At 51.2% G+C, this 22,081-nt stretch overlaps 6 protein-coding genes across 6 annotated transcripts; 1 reads left to right on the top strand and 5 right to left on the bottom strand.

Moving 5' to 3' along the window:
* Window positions 1-5,710: 5,710 nt before the first annotated feature.
* Window positions 5,711-8,036, bottom strand: EJ05DRAFT_15526 (uncharacterized protein). Its single transcript, XM_033739364.1, has one exon. The coding sequence runs from the start codon at window positions 7,764-7,766 to the stop codon at window positions 5,856-5,858; it is 1,911 nt and encodes a 636-aa protein (XP_033605243.1). The 5' UTR covers window positions 7,767-8,036; the 3' UTR covers window positions 5,711-5,855.
* A 510-nt stretch (window positions 8,037-8,546) lies between these two features.
* Window positions 8,547-9,910, bottom strand: EJ05DRAFT_506471 (uncharacterized protein). Its single transcript, XM_033747823.1, has 3 exons — window positions 9,520-9,910; window positions 9,181-9,456; window positions 8,547-9,130 (listed from the first exon to the last, which is right to left on the bottom strand). Exons 1-3 carry the CDS (start codon window positions 9,652-9,654, stop codon window positions 8,780-8,782), a joined length of 762 nt encoding a protein of 253 aa, XP_033605242.1. The 5' UTR covers window positions 9,655-9,910; the 3' UTR covers window positions 8,547-8,779.
* A 707-nt stretch (window positions 9,911-10,617) lies between these two features.
* On the top strand, window positions 10,618-12,850 carry EJ05DRAFT_15429 (uncharacterized protein). The gene is made up of 2 exons (XM_033739354.1): window positions 10,618-11,017; window positions 11,220-12,850. Exons 1-2 carry the CDS (start codon window positions 10,901-10,903, stop codon window positions 12,591-12,593), a joined length of 1,491 nt encoding a protein of 496 aa, XP_033605241.1. The 5' UTR covers window positions 10,618-10,900; the 3' UTR covers window positions 12,594-12,850.
* A 615-nt stretch (window positions 12,851-13,465) lies between these two features.
* EJ05DRAFT_433309 (TRAPP I complex) lies at window positions 13,466-14,307 on the bottom strand (the record flags this gene model as incomplete). Its single annotated transcript, XM_033741602.1, has 2 exons — window positions 13,466-13,934; window positions 14,039-14,307. The coding sequence occupies 2 exons, from the start codon at window positions 14,305-14,307 to the stop codon at window positions 13,466-13,468; spliced, it is 738 nt and encodes a 245-aa protein (XP_033605240.1).
* A 230-nt stretch (window positions 14,308-14,537) lies between these two features.
* On the bottom strand, window positions 14,538-18,974 carry EJ05DRAFT_506468 (uncharacterized protein). The gene is made up of 4 exons (XM_033747822.1): window positions 18,578-18,974; window positions 18,327-18,514; window positions 15,061-18,273; window positions 14,538-15,007 (listed from the first exon to the last, which is right to left on the bottom strand). Exons 1-4 carry the CDS (start codon window positions 18,649-18,651, stop codon window positions 14,964-14,966), a joined length of 3,519 nt encoding a protein of 1,172 aa, XP_033605239.1. The 5' UTR covers window positions 18,652-18,974; the 3' UTR covers window positions 14,538-14,963.
* A 1,640-nt stretch (window positions 18,975-20,614) lies between these two features.
* Window positions 20,615-21,827, bottom strand: EJ05DRAFT_495647 (uncharacterized protein; the record flags this gene model as incomplete). Its single annotated transcript, XM_033746274.1, has 3 exons — window positions 20,615-21,223; window positions 21,306-21,731; window positions 21,777-21,827. The coding sequence occupies 3 exons, from the start codon at window positions 21,825-21,827 to the stop codon at window positions 20,615-20,617; spliced, it is 1,086 nt and encodes a 361-aa protein (XP_033605238.1).
* Between the last annotated feature and the right edge of the window lie 254 nt (window positions 21,828-22,081).

The following is a 22,081-nucleotide window of genomic DNA, read 5'->3' as shown; positions in this document are numbered from 1 at the left end:
TAATACACTTGACTTACCATGTACCACTTCGGACGCTAATGCAATCCTATTCCCATCTGGCATGCCTTGCACACACGCCACCCACGAGCTATTACAGAGTAATACACGCTGGTTTGAACTTCACAACGCGTGCGTCTCGAACTGCTGATGGGAATACTTGCACGAGCCAGAATGTCCGTCTCCACAATGACATACTTTTTCCGGTCGTGCTTTTATTGTACTACGTATAATGTACACAACACACTATGCCATAGCTTGCCCGCCATATGTCCTGTGGCCAGTCAGACCGAGGAATTATGCCGAGCTGCTGGCGCATTCATTCCGTGATGATTTTGGTTAATACCTTCTCATTCACCCATATTAGAAGACGAAGTCCTTTTGAGATTGCTGCGTTTGTCAACGGTAGCTGCACTGTGATACTTATGAGTTACATAAATTGTCGAAGCGAGACAAGGTGCTATGAATACTGCTCTGTTCCAAGGGTTCAGGGTTAATGCATCAGGACTAGACAACTCAGCAGTCATCATGGGCGAGAGACAGGCCTCAAAGGATAATAGGAACCTCGAAGATGCAGATTTTATGGATGCCTGTACGTATGCTGAACTTACCACTGCTACCAAGGTACCTGCGGAGCAGCTCACGAGTCACAAATGATTACATGACAGCATGACAACATGACATTGGCCAAGGGGCTTCGGTGGACCAGTCACTAGGAGCTCTATGGTAACGAGCTCTATTCAGGGGCGTGCGCCGTCGTATGAGGGAGTTTGTGTGTGTGCGTGGGTGTGCGTGGGTGTGGACTATGTACAAATCCTAGAGGCTGGACTGCGACCGGGGTGTACTTCAACCCCAGCCATCATACACTCTTTGACTTGGTGATGGAAGATGAAAGCCCACTGCCGAAGCGCCTCTCCTTAGCCTTGTCCCCGCCGATGATCTACATTATTGCGACACAGATCCCGCATGCCCAACGGCCCAGGTATCACACAGAAATGAGGGATCCTCTGTAGGATTGTCACACCCTCACAGTGCCGCATGCTACCGCATTCTCCGTAAAATCTTCTTGCCAGCGTCTGGCCTTTCAGCCGACACACTGTGCTGCGTGCCTTCATAACGAGACGCTGCGTTGATTGGCTGTTAAGGTCGATAGCTTCACGGCATAATTGAACCTATACCCGGACTTTTGGTCATTGATCCGTCTTCGTTCTTCGTGATACCAACCAGCAAGGATCAAGCCGGATTGGATACCACTCGAGGGCGGGACTGTGCGGCAAAGAAGGCAATCCTTTACTCGGCCATGGCGTTGAGTCTGGGACACCCACATGGCCTCAAATGACTTATCGATAGTCATGAAACTACCAACTATGGTATAATATAGACACTTGTTGCCTAGAGGCTAATCTACTGGACCGTGAGTCTGCGGTGGGCCATCTTTAATTACTGCTGTTCCTTCCCATAAAGCAAAACCTGGCACTAGCTGAAGGTCCAACTCCTAACTTTGCTTGCACATGCTTTTCACTGGCGCTGCATTCTACCGAAACAGAGCCCCTCCAGGCGAAGGCAGTGTCTTTCACCTGTTGTTACGGAGGCCTCGTGCGAGCACAACGTATGATCTCGGGGCAGTCGAAGGGTAGCTCACCATCATACATGGGTCGAACAGGCGTAGAATAAAAACCAGCTATGAAAGCTGGGGATAGAAACCAGAATTGGGATGAATAGCCTTGTTGCGTGACGTCCCCGCGAGGCTGAGCACATACATGCCACGATTATTCGGTGCTGTTCTCATGCAAAACGAAACCTAGGATTACAAGGCCTAGTTTACTGGCCTGGACATTCTAGACAGCTGCGGTATGTGCGGCTTTGTCACTTACCAGCACCCCCTAGCAACACATGTACGATTCCCGCGCTCGTGTCAGGGCAATCCGAGACGGCGACCAATCTCAATGCTAGTGTCCGGTCTTGTGAAAGCGGTCAAGAATGTCGCCTTGTTTCGCAAGTGCGCGATCAAGACCGCGCCGCATCGTTGCTTGTAGCATGCATGATAGCACAGGCATCCAGGACGTCCCGCCAACTACACCATACTTAACTGGTTTTGTCAGACACCGCGCGGAGAAGGCGTCGACTCAAGGAACTTGGCGGGTGGCTAATGAAAGTTTGTGACCGGCAACACGCATGTCTTAACAACCAGTATTATCTGCCTTTGCTCTAGACTCCTCGATTCATTATTGGTAAAATAGGTGCAGGAAAGCCATCAGACTGACTCAGCGTCGCTTAGATTCATGATACACACGTTCACATCCCCAACTACCAGACCTCAATTTTTGCTCTCGAAACGTATAGTCTTTCGGAACGAGACTATACAACAAGATAGGAGTGTAGTAATGGTCAACTGAGTAGTCCAGAGGAAACAGCCTTGACCCGCGATTCTCTGCCGTCTTCCTGACATTTTTCAACTGCAAGGCTCTGCTCCACTTATCGCAGATCTGTCTACAGGCTGCTGCGATAAATGTCACCTGTAATTAGCCGATCGACGGTCTTATACTACTTCTAGCAGGATATTAGAGTGAGCAGCCTGCAGTAGTGTCACTGCCTAGTGGACAGCCAACGGTCCTATGCCCTCGTGAGTCTTGATCATGGATCCGCACGACACATACCAACTCTGTGATACGGAGCAAGACGGATATGCTTCGTGCATTGGACGGAGACGGACACGCTGATGCTGTTTGTCATCATAGTCGGGACATGGACGCCTACTCCATAAACTGCCGTATTGACCCAATAATAACAGCTAGCATCCCCATCCGACTGATCCCAGCGCCTCGGTTGTCGACGTTCATCTTTGTACCCCTGACCAGACGTGCAACTTCGATCTTTAGCCCCTGTTGTGTCGGCGGTATCATCTACCCTGACCTGATGATATTGGCCGGCGACACACTGACGCGACCCAGCATGCAGGCACCAAGCCGCATTTCCCGCTTCGACCAGCAATCGCATGATACGAATCGCAGTACACACATTATGGCTACTACTCGTAGCATGCTGACGACTCACCTGTTGTGACGTTGACTTGCCTAGATCCAAGCCGGCCAACCTAGGAGGGCCCGTTGATCCACCGATGTGGCTTCATAAGGTTCGTCTTCGTCTCGTGGTCCGTGGTTCGCCGATACGGAGTTGCCAAATGCTACGACGAGCCTGACGGACTCGGAAGTTTGGTATGCACCACCACTCTATATCCCCTAACTGGGTATTTCCCTTGATTATGTATGCAACTGATTCGACGAATTGCTGGACAAACACCAACAGCTACAATAGTAGCAGCCCAATAATCCTTCACGTGGTCCTTGAAATGAATATAAACAGAATGATAGGATCGTATGTCTTGGTAAACTACCCCGAGTTCGGCGAGACTGACGTCGCAATCCGAAATAGCATATTACTCGACGATGATGCATCATGCATGAAGCGCCACTGCGTGTACCGGGGCGGCCAGTCCCGAACCAGGCGTCTTAGCTGACTGTGGCCTGCCCCCGGGTCCTGTCCAAGCCAGAGTTGCAAATAAGGGAACAGACCGCCATTTGCTGTTCTTTTTAGACTTTTCCACTTCCAACAGCGTTCAAAGGTCAGGACGCGCCAGCTGCGCCCAGGAAAACAGTCTAATACCAGTGCTGTGGATCTGCACTACCAGCTTGCGACCTAGGGATACGGCTAGGGGGCCAGACGTCGTCGCCGCCGTGAGGGACTTTGCAGACTGGGAGCGAAATTGTTCGGAGTTCGTCACGATGTGGCTACAGCCTTCCGCAATCAAACGACGCTGCACTGAACACGCTGTAGCTTGTACAAGGGATACGTTCCAAGATTGAATCCTGCCAGTATTTCCGCCTGGTCATGCTCTCTCACATGTCCCCCACCCATGGGCATCATGCCCGTTCAAGTGCATTTCCCTGGATCGCCCTGATATTCGCGTGCACCGCAATGCATGATAAAAAGCATGCCAACAGCTGACCCTTCTTCACGGCTGCAGGGCCGAATGACCATCTTGTCGCCTCTGCCTGCCATCTCAAGCGAGATCCCTTCCCAGACAATTCACTGTTCGTCCCGGAACTACTTCTATTTCTTTAGAGTATCGCCATATCACTGCAATCTCGTAAATCTTGGAAGCCCTCATGTGGCATTCCCCGTTGCATGCATAATAATAGATGCACACCCAGCTTCCTAATTTAGTCTGCCGTCGTCAAACGCCACGTCAAACCTTTGCTTTTACGTTAGGACGTTGTCTCGTATACCGTTTGCTTCTGTGGCCCCCCGGAATGTGCCATGGCTGGCTGATTGGCGATATCCAGCCCACGCTTCTTGGGACCGTCCCGTCCTTATACCACCCCATTGCCCTGCAACATCAGCTATTACGTATGGTCGCAGGCTACGACTCCTACTAACGATGTTGTTCACATTTCACCCTGTCATTCGCGGTACTATGTCCGTTGCCTGACGAGGAAGCCCCAGACATAGGCACTGGCGGAGTGAGAAAGGCACAAACACGTAAGCGTCCGTTGGGCTTGATTGCATGAGTGTAGACGTGCAGATGCATCGTAACGTACGGGGTGTATGGGATGACATACCGCTGACATGCACTATTCGGTGTGCTTGCCGGTCCGATCCTGATTACACCTGCATGACGATATGTCGAATGAGCAATAGAGAGGTGTGAGTTGTGGCGAGGCCTAAGTTGTGTATTACTCAGACTTGCATCTGCACTGTACTCGCAGCGACGGCATCGGTTGTTCTGCCGTATGACCCATTGCAAGAGAGAGAGCCTGGCTGTGAGCATTTTGCCATCCGAAGTCGCGCAATACAATGCTTATGAAGCTGCTGGAGACATGCCGCCAGACGTGGATCCTCCATAGTCGACCACTCCGTGCCCATGTTTTGTTCCATGTAAAACCACACGCATAGCAACTCTCTACCTCTATTCGCTACAGTCCGCCCCGGGATGCTGTGTCCGAGACGAAGTACACGTTCACAAGACTGACGAACGGAGCTTACATCAACCTCTCCTACTGTTTCTTTCCAAGTCTGAAGCAAAGTCTTTAATCCTTCCTAAGTACTCTTATTGATCATACTATGCCACATCTCTCCAAGTCGTATTTTGCCGCACTGTCACAGTTTCAATCAGTACGCAGAATAGTACGCAAGGCCAGCCAGGCATATCCTATGCCTCGTTCCAAAGCTATGATACATGTCCGCATGCGAAAATATCCCTAGCACATTCATGCGTTACTACTTTTCACTTATGGATGGTGTGGTCCCAAACCCGACCTTCGTCCCTTGCTCAGATCGTCAAGGTCAAAGTTGGTCTCTGTTATCTCGTGATGATAATTTCGGATTGTCGCGTTCAATTTCAACCCAACTTTCTGACCTGGGTGTGACATGATGCGATCACGGGCTATTAGACATCCTTCTAGTCGTCTTCCGAGATCGCATAACCTCTCCTGGATGTAGCCAACAAGGTGTAAAGCCACGGAACAGATTTCGTCATTTACCTCACTGAATACATCTTCCTTTATCATGGAGACAAGAACTGGAACAATACTATACAGTAGTGTAAGCAGACTATGAGAAGCATGTCCCTTTGATTCATGCAGTTGTATGATGTATCATGAGGATATTCCATTCATCACGTACATCCTATGGACGAAATAAAGGGCCAACCTTCCCATGGCTGTCTAATCAGCAGTAGGATGCTCGCATCTCGTGTCGAAGGGGTGGAAACAAGAAAAGGATCATACCAACCCCAATCTTCGTGCTCTATGCCCTCCAAAGTATGAGAATTCTACACATGAGTTCTCCCACGCCCTGACTTAGGGAAACCTCTCACTCCGATGATAGTACGATCCATAGTTCCCTGCCGCCGGAAAGAACGGCTCATCACGAAACCCATACTCATATCCTGATGGCGGCGACAACGCACCCAGCGCCTCCGCCCTCGCAACCACCGCCCTCTCCTCCGCTCTGATCTCCCTAAGCCTCTCCGCCGCATACACATCCACCCCGGGCAACGCCTGGCCCAATCCAAACGCAAACCCATCAAGCGGGCCACCACCACTACCACCACCGCGCGCGTACGCTCTCTGCGCCCTCATACCCTCCACAACCTCGACATCTTGTCCCAACTCCGCATTTCCGCGCATCAGCCTCGCGAACCCAGGCTCGCACGCCAGTACATCCCAATTTGCCAGACCCAGCCCCGCGTGCTCCGGCTCCCGCGCAAGCAAATGGCGAACCCAAGCGCGCAGGCCCTCCGGCGCCGCATAGCCTTTGTCCTTGTCGACCTTGCCGTATGCTAGGCTGGCAGAGTAGATCTCGTCGAGGACGACCACGGCGTCCTCGCGGATGTCGGGCAGGTCATGGAGGCGCTTGAGGGCTTCGGTGGCGAGCTCTGGGCATGGGAGGGCTAGCGCGAGTTTTGCGACGCGGACGTGTGCGAGGGCGTGTGCTTGAGCGGCGGCATCAAGGGAACGTGGTAGGATGATAGGGGCTGAGCCGGTGGTGCGGTAGGGGAAGGAGGATAGATCGGGGGAATAGGTACTCGTGGTGATGAAGTCTGTGAGGGCGAAGAAGGTCTCCTTTGGGCAGGACTTTGGGATAGGGACGATGCGTTTGAGTTTTTTGGACTGAGGGTAGCGGCTGAGGGCGGAGCACGGGAAGGCGATTGGTTTGTCGTCGAGTATGAACTCGTGGATGGGCTCTGCGAAGGTGTCGCGGGGCTTTATTTCTAATTTGTTGCCTTTGGCGAGGACATTTGTGTTTGGGCCTTGGCAGGATTTTGCTTTGAGAAGGGGCTCGCAGGTGGATGTGTACCATTTGTCGATATCGGCTTGTTGGACTGTTTCGGTGGGCTTGGAGCCGCAGTTACTTTGCTTGCCGTCGGTATCTTTGGTGATGGTGTCATTGAAGCGGCTGTAAAAGTCGTGGTGGTGATGACGGTGCTGGAAGGTTGATGGCGATCCAAACATGGTGATAGCCCAGGGGTTGTTGTTGTTAGGTACATCTTTCATGACGACCGCACCGAAGTCAGGCTGAATTGTCTGGTCTTTTTCTTGGACACTGAGATCCCGAAGGACTGAGCAGATCTTGAGGAAGTGTTTACCGTGATCCAATCGTGCGTCCTTCACGCCTTCAGATGGGGGTACGCATGTAACCAGGAAGTATGCATGTATCATTTGATGAAGCAGCGTCGAAAGATAGACACCTGCATTTCTCACCCTGCTGAACTCACTGTCAAGCAGAATGGCAATGCGGGGGAATCTTACTCCAGGCGCATAGGTCGCAGCATATCCGCTCAGGCGAACGTCTGTCCATGCCATGAACACTGCGCCTCTCAGTTTGTTATCAAAGATGGCATGATCCAGGAGCTCGAATGCTTCGAACATGCTTCCATCATTTGCTAAGCTTGACAAGCAGTCTCCAATCGCCGACTTGCACTTCTCTGCATTGTTCGTGTCGGTCTTATGTATGTGGTCGATGAGCTGGGCGGTGGCATAGTCGATGTTCCAGCTGGGCGTGGCAGAAAAGGGCAGGCTGCAATCTTTCAGCATGGAATGACGCGAACCTGGCCGCTTTCGCCGGGACTGGGATTTGTACTTATGATAGTCTTGTGCAAATGGAGGTCTAGCATAACGTGTCAGACTGGTAGCAGGAGGATAGTATGCAGGATATCGTCTTTGATGATAGCCCTGTGGCACTAAAGACTTGGACAGTCCCGGATACATTTTCTTTGGAAGTATGAGTACTTGAAGCTTTGAGAAATTGCGGAATTTTCTATCCTCTCCACTAGCCCAGTAATTTATACACCTTCTCGACACACATGAAAGCACGCCTATGAAAGGCCCAACTCTGGAAATTACGTTTGTCGAGCCCTGTCAGCTATCGAAACTGTGCTGGCTATTCGAGTAGACGCTTCGTATGGCATGACTGTGGTGCCTAGCGAGCTGACGATCGATGTTTGTCAAAGCTAGACGGTTGGCATATTGACGTTAATGGTGACATGAGGCTATGAACACAGGTCACGCGCACAAACATTTCGGACATCGGGACGCAGCGATGTCGTGTACATCGCGTAGTGGCAGCAATTAGACAGCCTTGACTTCGGTCAGCGAATGTCATGTAGCAATCAGAATTGGCATATATACCTCCCGCTCTTTAGTCGAAGCAAACATGCTAGCGAGCACAAGTCAACATGGAGTAATGGATCGCGCCGCAGTGTAAGCGGGTGTAGATCGGACCAATGCTGTGTTTCCTGTTAGCCAGCTCAGTAGACAGTGCTATCTGCTAGTACTGTCAGTGATACGATAGCTTGTGTACTCGTCCCCGACATCTCATTCGAGGAGATTACAGAGTCTTGTAACGCATCACGGTCGAATCCGGGGAGCGACCAGAGTAGAAGAGCTTGTAGTGTGTGACCGAACTTCTCAATCTCATAAAGTGTTTTCGTTATCTTAATTGTCGCATCAGTGCGCCCTCCAAGCAAGATCGAGTATACAAAGAGTTCCTTGCTGCAAAAGCTGCACAACAAATGCGATATATCTTTATCACACATTTCTATGCTCTTTCCCGAGTATCTGCAGTTCCCCGTCCGATCAATTTGCCTTGAGTATTCCCCACGGCCCTGGTCGTGAGATTACTATCGCAGCCCCTAGACCAACCATAAGTTCATGCTCGGTATGCACAACTCTTAACTCCAAGACCTTTGCCACCACCCGCCAACCATCCAAGTTCGCACCGCCTAGCCGTATCGAGGTCTGTTGTCGTAATCATCGCCGGGTCTGCCACTAGTCCGGGCATCGGTCCTTCCATCTCCGTATGCCTTCCTTCTCAGGGCAGCCAATCTCTTCTTCTTGGTATGAGCGTTTATGTAAGTGCCGATCACGAATGCGACGATGTTGAAGAATGGGACCCAGGTCTGCTCCGGGAGAAACTTCTGCGCAAAAGCAAGGGCAACGGGTGAAGTGCACCAGCTGACTTTCATGACTGGCATGAAGCCAGCCTTGACTGTTGCTCTAACTTGATGGAAAGTACGAGCGCCCGCAATAATGGCCATGAAGACCAGGTATACGGAATTCTGAATGGGGGAGATCTGGAAACACGTTAATATCATACCTCAGTCAAGTATTGATCTGTACTAACAATCAGGTTGCTAAATAGAATTTGCATTATCTTTGCTTTCAAGCTGGTCCGGCCATGGAAGATCTTCTGCAGGATGGAGATGAGGAAGTGGCCCAGGGGAGCACTGACAAAGGCTCCGTAAAGAGCCATCTTGGGGACTCTCGAAGTGAGATATGTTCCATTCTTGCTGCGATCTTTGGCAATCCAAGATGCGAGGAATTCTTGTAGACCGGAGAGGGTACCAGACGTGAGCATCTTGGTGCGCAAAGGGTTTGACTGAAGCTGTTGGAGATAGGCCTGCGCAGAAAGCGGTCAGCGACAGCTCATATAATGACTAGAGACGAAAGATAGACAACATACACCTAGATAGCCATTGACGCCGCCACCCTTGGTGAGGGCCTCGCCAAGTTCGTGCGCAATACTCTCATGCTTGACATCAGGAGCTTTGACACCTGCGGTCGTCTTGACGGTCTCTTTCTCGAGTTTGACCGACATTGCGGGGATGGAGAGCCAGACGCAGGTCTCAGGATGCAGCAGAGGCGTTAATGCGCGTGTAGACGATCGGAGTCGCACGAATGGCGACGACGTGGGCAACAGGTATAAAGGTGAGCTGGTGAAGCGGAGTGTGATGAGGCGAGCGAGGGACAAGCGGTTGATGGGGCAGCAGTCGTGTCGCGCACGACTCGTGTTTTGTTTTCCCCTAATAACACCCTGCAACGCCAACGCCCGCCCCGAGTTAGCAGAATTAGCAGAAATAGCAGGATTTGGCAGTGATTTAGCAGACAGGGCAGCCAGTGAGCTGCCATTGGCCGCGTCCAAACAACAAAGAACCTCGGGCACTTCCGATGATGCTAGAACTGTCTTTCTGATCGGCCTTCGCCAGCCTCCTATCCTACTTCTTCAACGATGACATGCAGCAGTCTCCAACATTGAAAAAGATTCAACACAGGAGAGTCATAATTACTCCTGACAATAATGACTTTACTCATATGTAGCACTCATCCATCCTAAGCCCGATGACCGAGATGTAGTACTGATATAACAACCACGACATAGCCGTAAGTGAATACACTCCAGGTAGGTCGCAAATACCTCCAGACCGAGGTTGTATAATCCCATTTGTTACCACTTCTGCCTCTCATGCTCTTTCTTCTAAACATGCCATGGCATTTCATCTGTAACAGGGAAGGATCCCAACCTTTCCAATCTGAGTTCTTTGGTGTCTTCCTTTACGTATCTCATTATTCGCTGCATGTGTGAATGGACAATGAGAGTTACCTTCAAACGTGTTGTATCAGGTGAAGCCTACGTCTTGTTTATGTACTGTGCTGACACAGTCTTTCACGAGTGAGTGTATGAGGTCGTGCTGTTCATCTCAAGAGCTTGGGTGTAGATAGGGGCTCGCATTGCACCCAACGCGCCTGCCATTTCACTTCATCAATTTCTTCTCACGCAAATACGCGCCGTGTGAATCGCCACTTTCATCACATTTACATCTCCCTTGATCTTTTGTGTGTCTTCTTATCAACACTGTAGCAACCTTTCATTCACTTGTGGATTCACCTCATTACTACCGCCATCGCGGGTCAGCTACCTCATCGCATGGCTAACGCCCACAACTCTCCACCTTCCTATTACACCCGTTTCCATTTTCGCACTCTTCCTTCATATTGCTTCGACATACAGCCTCTCTCGACGTAGTCTCTGGACTGTCGCTCTTCACCTTGTCCTTGGCACTGCTATGCCCACTTTGAAACGTTCGAAGACCAAGGAAACAGCTCTTAGGTCCCTCATATTGTCCTCCGCTATCATACTAGAGGGCGCACGCGTCCAAAAAGCTTTACACATGTCTCAATACGTACGTCCACGTCCACGTCCAGTCAATAGAGGCGACCTCATCATCGTCGAGCGCTCAAAATATGGTTTACGCAAATTTTTGGCACCATTGGTATCACAATCTACACACAACACGTATTTATGCGAGGACCTGTTTTTTCTTTCCTTGACCAGCAACATGTAAGAGCTTCCTATACCAAGATGGTACTAATAATGCTTTGCAGAGCTCTGCCGTCAACCCGACCGTCCGTCGACATGCAACCAGAACGGCTGTCAGACCACAGTGCACTCACATCATCATGGACCGTGTCTATCAACCGGATACCATATGTCAAATCTGCCATTTCCCACCTGCCCTCGGCATCGTGTATAAGTGTCGCCAAGACGATCATCAGGAAAAAACGGAACCAAACTACCCTTTCGCACTCGACTCTGTTTGGGCCACCAACACAATTTCGGAAGGCCCGAAGACTCTGAGGGAGGAACTGACTGACATCGGCATGAGCGACTTTGTCATCGAAGCTGCCGAGGCTGGTCAGTATACACCGGATCAGATCAGAATCTTGAAAGAAGACAAGATGCAAGTCAATGAATTCATGGCTGATGCCATCAATCAGAGGGAGAGAAAAAAGAAGAAGACTAAAAGCATCAAGAGGGCTGACAGTACCGCCCGCGAAGACTCTATGCAGCCGGTTGCTACTTCTGCCGAGGGAGGCATGTATAAAGATCGCTCCGGAGATTCATCGCCCATATCCCAATCCTCGTCCAGATACTCAAGCTATCAGCAGCGTCGTGGAGAAAGGTGTGGTCTCATTAGTTGCGCCCGTTGCCGATACTACTTCCGTGACAGAGTCTACATGTCCTTTGAGGGAGTCTTCAAGGGGGAGTACGAACCTGTCACCGAGAAGGACGAGTTGCACATCATTGATGCCTCAGTTTTGAGGGATATGAATTGGACAAAGTGGACGCGTGACATACCTCCTCGTGGCAGTGATGCGCAAGCCTCAAGTGGACATAGCGGACTGACATCTAGCTCCTACTTTTCCGATAGCGAACCAGACAATAATGATTCAGTACTCTATCGCTCAAAGAGCACTACTGACCTCACAAGCGAATCGACCGAGTCTGTCAACCGTATCGGACGTCGGTTTAGCTATCGAAATCCACTCGGCATCCTCAAGGCTAATCGCAGCGCGTCGATCTCATCAGTGAATACTGAACCTGCCACCAGCTGCACTGGCATGGAGACAGAGGGCGACAAAGCTTTCCGTCAACATCAAGTTGAAACCGGGGTGCAGAGGGGATTCCACCCTTCGGCGTCCTCATCCACTATGGGAGGGCCCCCTACAAAGTGGCAAGATGCTCTGGAGTCTCTCTTCGGGCTCAGCGATAAGAGCACTGGAAGTGACGGTCTAGGTCTGGGATGCCTGCAGAATCCACTCGCGTGCCACCCGACATATCCGGCCACAGGGGCGGTGAACATTGAGGCGCCATCAATTCACTCCAATGCCAGTGGCGAGGTTGAGGTTGAAGGTGGCGTTGCACTTACCGAAGAAGCTGTCGAGATGCATACACCCGACATCATTACCCAGGCCTAGTCCAGGACACGCTCCGATACCTCAAACGCATGGCAACAGGTATGCGCATACCTAGATGGCTATAAGGGTCCAGTCTGCTTCTTTGGCATTAGTCACGCCAAAACCATTAGAAAAGCAAGAAATCGTGACAACCGCGAATTGTTTTCTCGTAAATCATGTTTTCAAGGCGTTCTGTTCATAAGCAAAAGGGACCTATGCAGATTTGGATGGCTCACTCTTGTGCTAATCCACTCATACACCAATGGCTGGCTCGCAGTGGTTTGGCCTTCACCGACCCTGCCCTTTATGGTGTTCGTTTGTACCGCGGGAGTTTACTGTGGGAGTCGTCCTAAGAACCACTCATTGCTTGATAGGAGCCGAGGACCAAGGCTTATGCCGAAGCATGAATAGACGACAAATGAATTATGGTGCCATAGGGCTTTACGCAAGTCAAGTATAGAATCTCGAGTATGTGAACATGATGATTGTGAGAGCTAACTGACCTCGTAATCTTTGCTGACTACGAGGTTGGTTCATGTTAGAGAAAAGATGGAATTTCGAGGTTCCTTATATATGGTCTACACACTTCGTAGAACAGGGCTGCAAAATAGATTGGAGCAAGGGAGGGCTTACTATAGGCCAGATCTATCTGATCTGCGTGTCATCGTTCCAGCGCATGTATCGAACTGCTTCTACAGCCAATGTCTGGCAGCTGCCATGGCCTACTGGGCGCGAGCGGGCATATGGAGAGCAGCCAAGCCGTCTTTATCCCCCATGCTGTCATATCATCATCCATTCCAGCCTTGAAAAGAAAAAATCCCAGCACAGGTCTGATCTAACGGGTATCATCAACTCTTCACGACTGACTGGCATCCCCCATCTAGCCCCCCAATTCAGCCATTCTTCCCCAAAATTTCTTCCCTCTCCAACACCTCATCCGCAAACCGAATCAAGAAAACCGTCTTCCCTGGCCACATCCCCTTTCCGCCCTCCCCTCCCCCTTCCCCAACCCAATGCGCACTCACTCCCCTCGTCGCAAACCCGGCCCCATCACACACGCCCTCAATCACCCCAGCCACATAGGCCGCGCAGTTGAGCTGGCTCATCTCCCTAGGTACACTAATATACGTATTGACGAGCGGCTCATTGTCCGAGATCATGTACTCGTCTGCGTTTGCGGCGGAGCGTTCCAGCGCGTCGGCAGGCCGGCCAAAGAGGTGTTTCCAGAGCGTCGTGGTGATGAATTGGAGTAGAGGGAGGATGCGCGTGGGTCGCAGCGAGGGCGAGGTACTGGGTAGTGGTGAGCGCGTAAGGAGGAGGTCGAGGAGTTTGAGGCCGAGCGGGTAGCCCTGTGCGTTGAGCCTGGGGGAGAGGGGAATTAGCTATTGCTTCAACGAGGAGAAATCCAGGGGGAGAAGAACGAGTAGCACCAGGGTAGAGTAAGGGCAACGAAGGGACAAACAAACCGTTTCTCCAGATCAGCAACGCCTCGCACGCGGCGCTGCGCATAGCCTATCATCTCGACAAACAGATATCCGAATGCGGCGCGGCTGAGTTCCGCGTTCTTGCTCCTGCTCAGATTGCGGTCGTAGATTGTCTTTTTGTTGCTTGGGTAGCGGAGGCCTGGGGAGGGCGAGACATTGCGTCCTGCGGCGAGCTGTTGCTGTTGCTGTGCGGTTGTGAGGGGGGTTTTGAGGGAGGGTGCGTGGGCGTGGGCGGGCGGAGCGGGGTTCATTGTGGTATGTGATTTTAATTGCTTGAAGGGTTGGGGACGAGTGGCGGTAGAGAGGTTCCTTCGAATTGCGAAAGAAGAGAGTGCGATTGCTGAGGCGTGGTGTCTAGTTGGGTAGATAGAGTATAGGTGTGTATTGACATTGCGGAAGTGGACATGGAGGTTAGGTGGGAGACATGGCCAGAGGCCCAAGCTCCCTCCATAGGGCTGAAAGTCTATAGTCAAGAAGAATTCGCTTTTCGATACTTGTACTGATATTTGCAAATACAACTTCTATTTGGTCGTTTCGTTGCATGCAGCGCTCATTCTCTCTCGCTCACTTGTATATAGCTACACAAAGATGCCTATACACCTTTTTTCCAATGCCCTCGGGTATTTCCCCATCCATACGCTTGCGCAATCTCGCCATTTTCAGACAGATAAACTGTCTTGTAGTTCCCGCTAAACAAAGAGAACCGCCGTCTTGGCTTTCATCGGGACCTTTTTGCCAGATACCAAAACCGTGTTATTCAAATCAAGAGAAAGCGCGCTGCCATGTGTTCGTACGTGATGATTATGTAGTAGAAAGAAGTGGAAGGGAACAATGCTGAAAAGCTAGTCGGGAGCTGGACATATTTGGAAACTACACGCTAAAGTCCAAGATGTGCTGTTGAATTGATTCATTGGCTGAATGTAAGCCAGGCGTTGTGCGCTTCACGGAGGACTAAAGATTTGTTAGATGTTGTCGTAAACACATTGGTACGGAGTTTGGCTCACCTCGGAACACATCGACTTGCGCAGCTTGCGTTTCGCAGGCACATTGGAGTGTAGAGCCATCGAGTAAATCCAACATGACGCTGTTGGGCAGTTCTTGCCGTTCCAGGTCTGGGATGTATGGCGAGTGAAGTTCGGTGAGGTGGAATCGTTTCGTTACGCCCCTCACATTATCATTCGTCTTGGAGACAGACATGACAAGATTGCCTTGGCTGTCTATCTCGACATATCTGCGTTTCCAAAGCAGTGTGTCAGGGAATTGAACGTTGAGATCGCCAACTTCAATGGCCGGCGGCGGTTCGCGGACTGAGGGCAGTTCCTGTTGCTGTTCGGATACCGCGTCTTCGTCTTTTGAAATAGGGCTGATGACTTGAGCCAGACTCTTTCGAGAAGCATTCGAAAGACTGGAGGACATGCGCTTCATCAAGCGGCTGGTTCTTGATTTCTTCTTATCTTTAGTCTCTTCGTCATGGGCTTCAAGACTGACGTCTGAACGATTCCGAAGAAGCGGTGGAGGTGACTTTGCGTCGCTCCTCCTCCCTAGAGACCGCCAGCCTGTCTCCGAGGACGATCGAGGAGGAAGAGGGGTAGAAGATTCCTTCGACCCAGTAGATATCGGCGAAACTGGCATCGATGCAATTGTATTGGGCCGGGAGTGGGTGTTTAACCTGGATATGTCTTGGCTGTTTGATGGCTGATGATCGATGATAAGCGGGCTTTGATGGAGTTCAAGTGGCGAGTGCTCCGTCGGTACTGATAGGTCAGGCTTCTTGGTCCTGTCATCTCGAATGATACGTGCGGTGACGGAGACTGAGTCTGGCTTGTAGCTGTTTTGCTCGACATTGTATACGGTCGCATGGACTGTTTCGCGGGCGGGAGGAGCCATCGAGTTCTTTGATTCCGCTGAAGTCGCTGACTGGAATAGGGCGACAGAGGAAGGAGCAAGCCTAGTAGGCCTGACAGTGTTTATTGAGTTCACTGAATTTTTTCGTGATATCGGAGATTGCGAGGTCTGGAGCGGAGTGCCGCTGCTTGGCTCTCCGTTGATCGATAATCCGCCGACACTCGCGACTGAATCCCGACTAGACTGCTCTGCCAAAGCTTTGATTCGTTGCGAGATGCCAGTAGAAACATGAGGTTTAGTAGTGACGGGCGTGTGCTCTAGATTGGAATGAGCAGAGCCACCTGAAAATGAACGAGCGATTTCAAGAACACCGCGACCAGAAGCTGTGCGCCTAGGACCCAGTCGATCATCATCGGGGCTAGACCCAGGTCTACTCATGATGGATATCGGCGTTGCAATTGAACCTTTGCGTTGATTCGAGAAGAAAGGTGAGATGGGAGACTTGGAGACAGAGATAGGTTTGGCTTCTTGGACTGTGGCACTTTGGAGCTCATCCATGAAGTCTTCGTCCGAGAGTGAATCGTTGTCAGAATTGTCAGCACTTGCAGTGCCTAGCTGAGATCGAATAACCGCGTGACGCTTCTCGCGACGAGTTGATGAAGAGGTGCCTGGCCCTCGTGAGTGCGACGAAGATGGCTCCAATGTGAGATTTGGCTTCTTTCGGCCCCGCCCTCGCACAGGATCTTCGGGTGACAAGTTGGACGCTGTTTTATTCTCCGAAATTGGGCACTCGTGCAGACTTATGTGTCGTACTTCGGACGGTGCATTGGATGGGGCTGGAGATCCCTCCTCAGGTACAACAGTTGGTGAGCTGTCAACCGATTTACGGGGTGACGGCTCGCCGTCCAGTTGTGCAGACGTATTCTCTTGCTCAATTGTCGTCTCGGTAATTTTAGGAGGAGGCACGTATACACTAGAGGGAAGAATATCTTCTTCAGAAAGTGATGACGGCCGTGTAGATTGATCCGTTGTCGAACCTTGTATCGATGTCGGGGATGATGTCGTAGCGATGGAACTTTGCTCCTCGGATTCTAGAGCTTGCAACTCAATAGCAGAATCGGACTTTCGCTGGTCAAGAAGTGATGTGGAGACCCCTCCTAGTTCCCTCTCTTTCACGACTTCTTGTGCCTGCAACTCTGGTTCGAGCTTTTCAGAACCGTCTCGCTCTAATTCTGATGTATCACGACGCGCATTTTGGTCGTGGAATATGGCCTCGTCTAATACGTTCGGAGGATTTTCCACTACCTCGGAATGGCGACTCACTACAACTCGAGGTGGGGACACACCAGCTACTGAGGGGCTAGGCTCGATTTCTTCCTCAACCGGCGCAGCGCCTTGTGTTGCTGCTGCGGCTTCCGCCGCCGCCACCGCCTTGGCTGCATCCCGTTCCTGCTTCGCTTTCATCTGTTTCTTTCTCATCTCGACAGCCTTCATGAGTCTTTGCTTTTCTTGTGTAACGCCAGGTGATCCCAACTTATGTACAGCTGCAGGTAGAGATCTTACGCTCATGGGCGAATGTTGTTGGTACATAGATGTTGGCGTTGTAGGAATCGGAGGCGGAGGCGGTAGTGCAATGTTCGGCGGAGCCCCAGAATCTCTTTTTTTTGACGTAGTTTTGGTATTGCGAGGCGCAATCTTCAAGCCTGCCGGTAAAGTAGATACCGGTCTAGCACCGGCTGTCTTGGGCCTCCCATCAGATGTATCTGGAGTCTGTTTTGGTCGTGGACCAAGCCTCACTTTTGGTTTATACGCAAACGCTCCAACATCGAAGATATCATACGCCGATGGACGCACGGTCTGGGACGATGCTCGCGATTCGTAGTCGTAACCGCTTGCTATCGTCGACGTTCTCGAGAGTGGAAGTGGGGCATCGCTTGGTCGACGATCGGAGGATTCAAGAGGGTTTATGATTGTGAGCGAAACGTCCTCCGCACGAGACTCTACAGGTGAAGGCAGAGTTGGTGCGGTCCCTTCGAGTGGCGATCTAAGGAGCTCTGTGTTGGGCGTGAGCGGAGTCAATGGCGAATTAACTTCGCTTTTGAGGCTCGCCGGCGGAGCGATTTTAGCTGCTGGTTCTGGCTTTACTGGCTCCTCCGTCTCTTCTGTCTCCTCAGCATCTTCAGCAATCTCATCCAACTTTTTCCGGGGTGAAGGCGTAGCTGCGTGCGAAGATCCAGGAGGCTTCTCCGTGTGTAGAGCACAAGCAGCAGTAAGTGTCATGTCATTGAGATCTTCTGGGGCACTGATGGGAAATATTGAATCGTACGGGGAGAACTTGTCGGTGACGGCCTGAAAATGCACCGAGACACGGGCTGGTTGATTGTCAATTGATAGCTAAATATGTTGGCCAAATCTTAGAACCCACCTTGTAAGAGTCGCGAAGTGCCTTCGGGTATGTATTTTATAAGCACCTTACGGCGCCGATATAGCAGAAAGCCATACAGAGGAGAGCGCTTCTCGTAGGAAGCGACAGCACTCCGAGCTTCAATGAGGCCGCCAGTTCCATTTTGCAAGAGCTCTATCTCGTCGCGTGACACGTATCGCAAAAGAAACCTGTACGATAGGAAGACAATGGTTAGACGATGCGCAACGCAGCAGAAGTCGGGTGCGACTTACCAACCGCCAGCCTCGGACAGCGCAGACTGGTAGGCTTCAGTCAATTTCGGATTATCGAGACCATTCAGAGCCATGCTGCAGACTCATTCAAGACCTGCAGGGTCCTCCGAAGTTTTGATGAAAGAAGGATGTCGGCGTGTGTGACAGGGCCGTGCTCATCAGGGGTACGGAGACTGGATAGTGATATAGAGAGGATCGGAGGGCATCGGGGGCTATCGAGGTTGTCGAGAAGGGTGGGGGAGGAATACTGACATCGACGGCGAGTCCGCAGCGTGTCGAATGTAATAACAATGGCCTTCAGACCTCTGCAGAGAGAGGAGTGTTGAAGTGCGAGGCTTGAGGGGATAGTGATAGCTTTGCAGACAGGATGACAAGCAAAAGAAGTTCGAAGTTCGGGAAGCGGTGGGTGCTATGAGGGCAAAAAGTGGCCTGTGCTGGCCAGTGCCAGTTGTGGTGTAGGGATAGCGCTATTGATGCCCTGAGCCTTGGAGGGAGAGGAAAGGGAGGTCCCTTGTTTGAAATCCCTGAAATCCATACATAATTAGTACTACTAGATACACTTCTCCTCGGCTCTGCTCACTGTCACTGCTAAAGGCTCGCCATGTTTCGAACCTGGTCCATGTCTATAGTAAAAGTATATTCCATCGTATCCAACGGCCGTGTTTCCTGCCTCATGTCACCCATCTGCTGATGCATTCCCACATCGACATCAGTTGTCCACGTCTGCTTCCTACTCTGCATTCTGAGGCGTCCACGAAAAAGTATCAAGCACAATTGCCACGCCTGTCAAGTGTGTCAAGTTGTCAAGTCTGTCCAGGCGCCCTGGCGCTGTCTGTGATGGCGCGTATGTATGGCTGACGCTGACTTTGGTGCTGGTGCTGGTGCTTGCTTGTATCCGAAACAAGCAAGATTCATGCCTTCACTTGCATGGCGACGAGTTGAAGTCTTGTGAGAAGCCGAACACTCTCTCCCTCCCTCTCTCACTCACTCACTATTGTATTATTTGGCTGTATTCCAGGTGAATTCATGTGCAGAGTGTCGAGGCCGAGCACAAGCCCATAGCTGCCCCTGTGGCTGCCTCCCTCCAGCTTGGCGGCCACGCTCCCGCCGAACCGGCAGCAAACAAACCCCCTGACACTCCCCCTTGGACGCCCCAAACCAGCTCGCAATAGGCTGCCCCTCCCGCTATTTTCTGCCCCTGCCCGCTATTTCTGCACACCACAGCCCCCTGTCGGTCCTACCCGTTCCCGGAGATCCTGCGTCTCGCACCTAAACGTCTAGCTCTCTTTTACTCTTACCTATTGATACCCGAGATCTCCTTCTCCGCCTCACCATCAACCTTTCGACTATGCAAACTTTGACACGATAAGGGGCGCGGTTATGCAGGTGATTGCCACGAGGTTTTGTCGTATTGACGCCCAACCGTGCGAAAGGGATGTATGTCATCGATTGACATGCTTTGACTGCGACTGCGCCAATAATGCTCGCAAATCATTACAACTTGTATTCATTGGGTTGCTCTTCTGCTACATTCGTGCCTCTTGAGGCTTGTGTTATTGTGAATGGCGGGATGGGCGATGGCGACTGGTTTAGGATCTGCACTTTGCTCTGCTTTGTGAGGAGAATGAGATCATGACTTCTTGGGCATCCAGGTAGTGTATGTTCCACTGCAACAAGACTGTTCAAGATAAACCGTACATAGCAAGGAAGTTAGTAATTATCACGTTTCAGATAGCTCAGCCCTATCATGTGGAACTTTGTGAAGGAATCATAGGAGGACAGCATGTATATGCAAAGCAGGTCAGTGAATATATCCACGAAATAGAATGAAATATGTAGATATTGATGCACCACCCGAGATATTGCATACTATGAGATATGCAATAGCAGCGGAACCAGAGAGCCCAAAGTGCCATCAACCCAAGTCCGTGAACGCCATCGATCGCGTTGCAAACAAAGCAACCTTCAACTCCCCAGTGAAAACCCAAAAGACCTAAGATCTTGCACGCCCTGTCCACATATAGCGAACGATTGCCATCAAAACCTATTCCCACAACCCATCCATCCCCCACTGACAACCTTCTCCCTCGCCCTCTCCACCATGCCATGCACCCAACCCACTCGTCCCCCCTCCTCCACCCATCCCCTAATCTCCGCCATAAACACCCTCACACGCACAGCATCCGCCATCATCCTATTCAACCCATCCAACACACTCTTCTCCGTCATCAAAAACCTCTCTCTGCGCAGCTCCAACTGCACAGCATACAGCACAAGCAATCCATAATGCCGCGCCCGATGCGCAATTTCCTCATCCACCTTCACCATATACGCGTTAAGCTGCTCGCGGTGTTTCCAGTGTAGGCGCTGGATCTCGGACGAGGGCACGCTAAGTAGCTCGGCGTATGATTTGAGGGTGGTGAGGCACGGGCGCAGGGCCTCGATGTCGGCGGCGGCTCGGCTGAGGGTGTGCGTGATGTCTGCGGCGAAGGGCTCGAAATGGCTTTCGAGAAAGGAGGCGCGTGTGCGGCGTTCGCCGTGCTCGTCGAAAGCTTCCGGGAAGAGGTCGTGGTTGTAAAGGAAGTAGAGGTTTGCGGCGTATTGCTCGGAGATGGTGATCTGGCGGGTGACTCGGTCGACTTTGGCCTTGTTATTTAGATGTTAGCATTGCGGGATGTGTGTTGGAGGGAAAGAGGGAGTGAGGAAGCGTTGTAGAGAGGGCGCGTACAATTGTGACGAGTATGGATTTGTTCAGCCCCTTGATCAACTCGTCGCACGAGAAGTACTCTTCGAAGCGGAAAAGGAAGCGGTTAAGGGTGCTCATGTCGGACCAGCCCCTTACAGGGCAGCCTCTTTCTATCATGTCTTCTGTGTAGAGCAATGCATCTGGAATTTGTGCTCGCAGCTTCGGGACAGGTTCCACAGTATAACCAAGCGCAGTGCCTTCATCGGTGCCTTTCGATAGGTCTACAGTGTCGAACGCACTAGACAGCTCGCAAAGTCTGCTGCCTATCTGGCAGCGTTGGCGACGGCTGAGTCGCGGAAGATAATGTATGCGGATTGCACGGAGGGTTTTGACATTCCGGGGCAACTTGTGAATTCTGTCTTTGGCAGATATGTCTTCTTCGAATGCCTCAAGGGGGAGATCGACACCCTGAAACATTAGCGGGAGTGTTCAATTGGGTGATGCAATACTTACGCCAGACGATGACTCGCTGTCAGAGATATCTTCTGGTTCGATGAAATGCATTTTGAGTTTTTATGAATGGATATGGAGTACTTCTGGTTGGTGATCCCAATTGTTAGGTGCGCTTGGTAGGAGACCTGAAGTTGCTGTCCTAGACTGGGAATTATGATCGTGGATACCGAGTTTCAATCAAGATGAAGACCGTCAGGGGCGAGTGGCTTCCAGTTTATTATCACGACTATCTCCGTCTAGACGTTGGGCTATTCAGTAATTTACCAACTTGTTCTATTCAGAAAAGATGCTAAACGACAAGGATG

This window comes from Pseudovirgaria hyperparasitica (assembly GCF_010093815.1).
Source record: "Pseudovirgaria hyperparasitica strain CBS 121739 unplaced genomic scaffold EJ05scaffold_1, whole genome shotgun sequence".
NCBI lineage: Eukaryota > Fungi > Ascomycota > Dothideomycetes > Acrospermales > Acrospermaceae > Pseudovirgaria > Pseudovirgaria hyperparasitica.
Note: the sequence above shows the minus strand (reverse complement) of the source record. Positions and strands in the feature narration are given on the sequence as shown.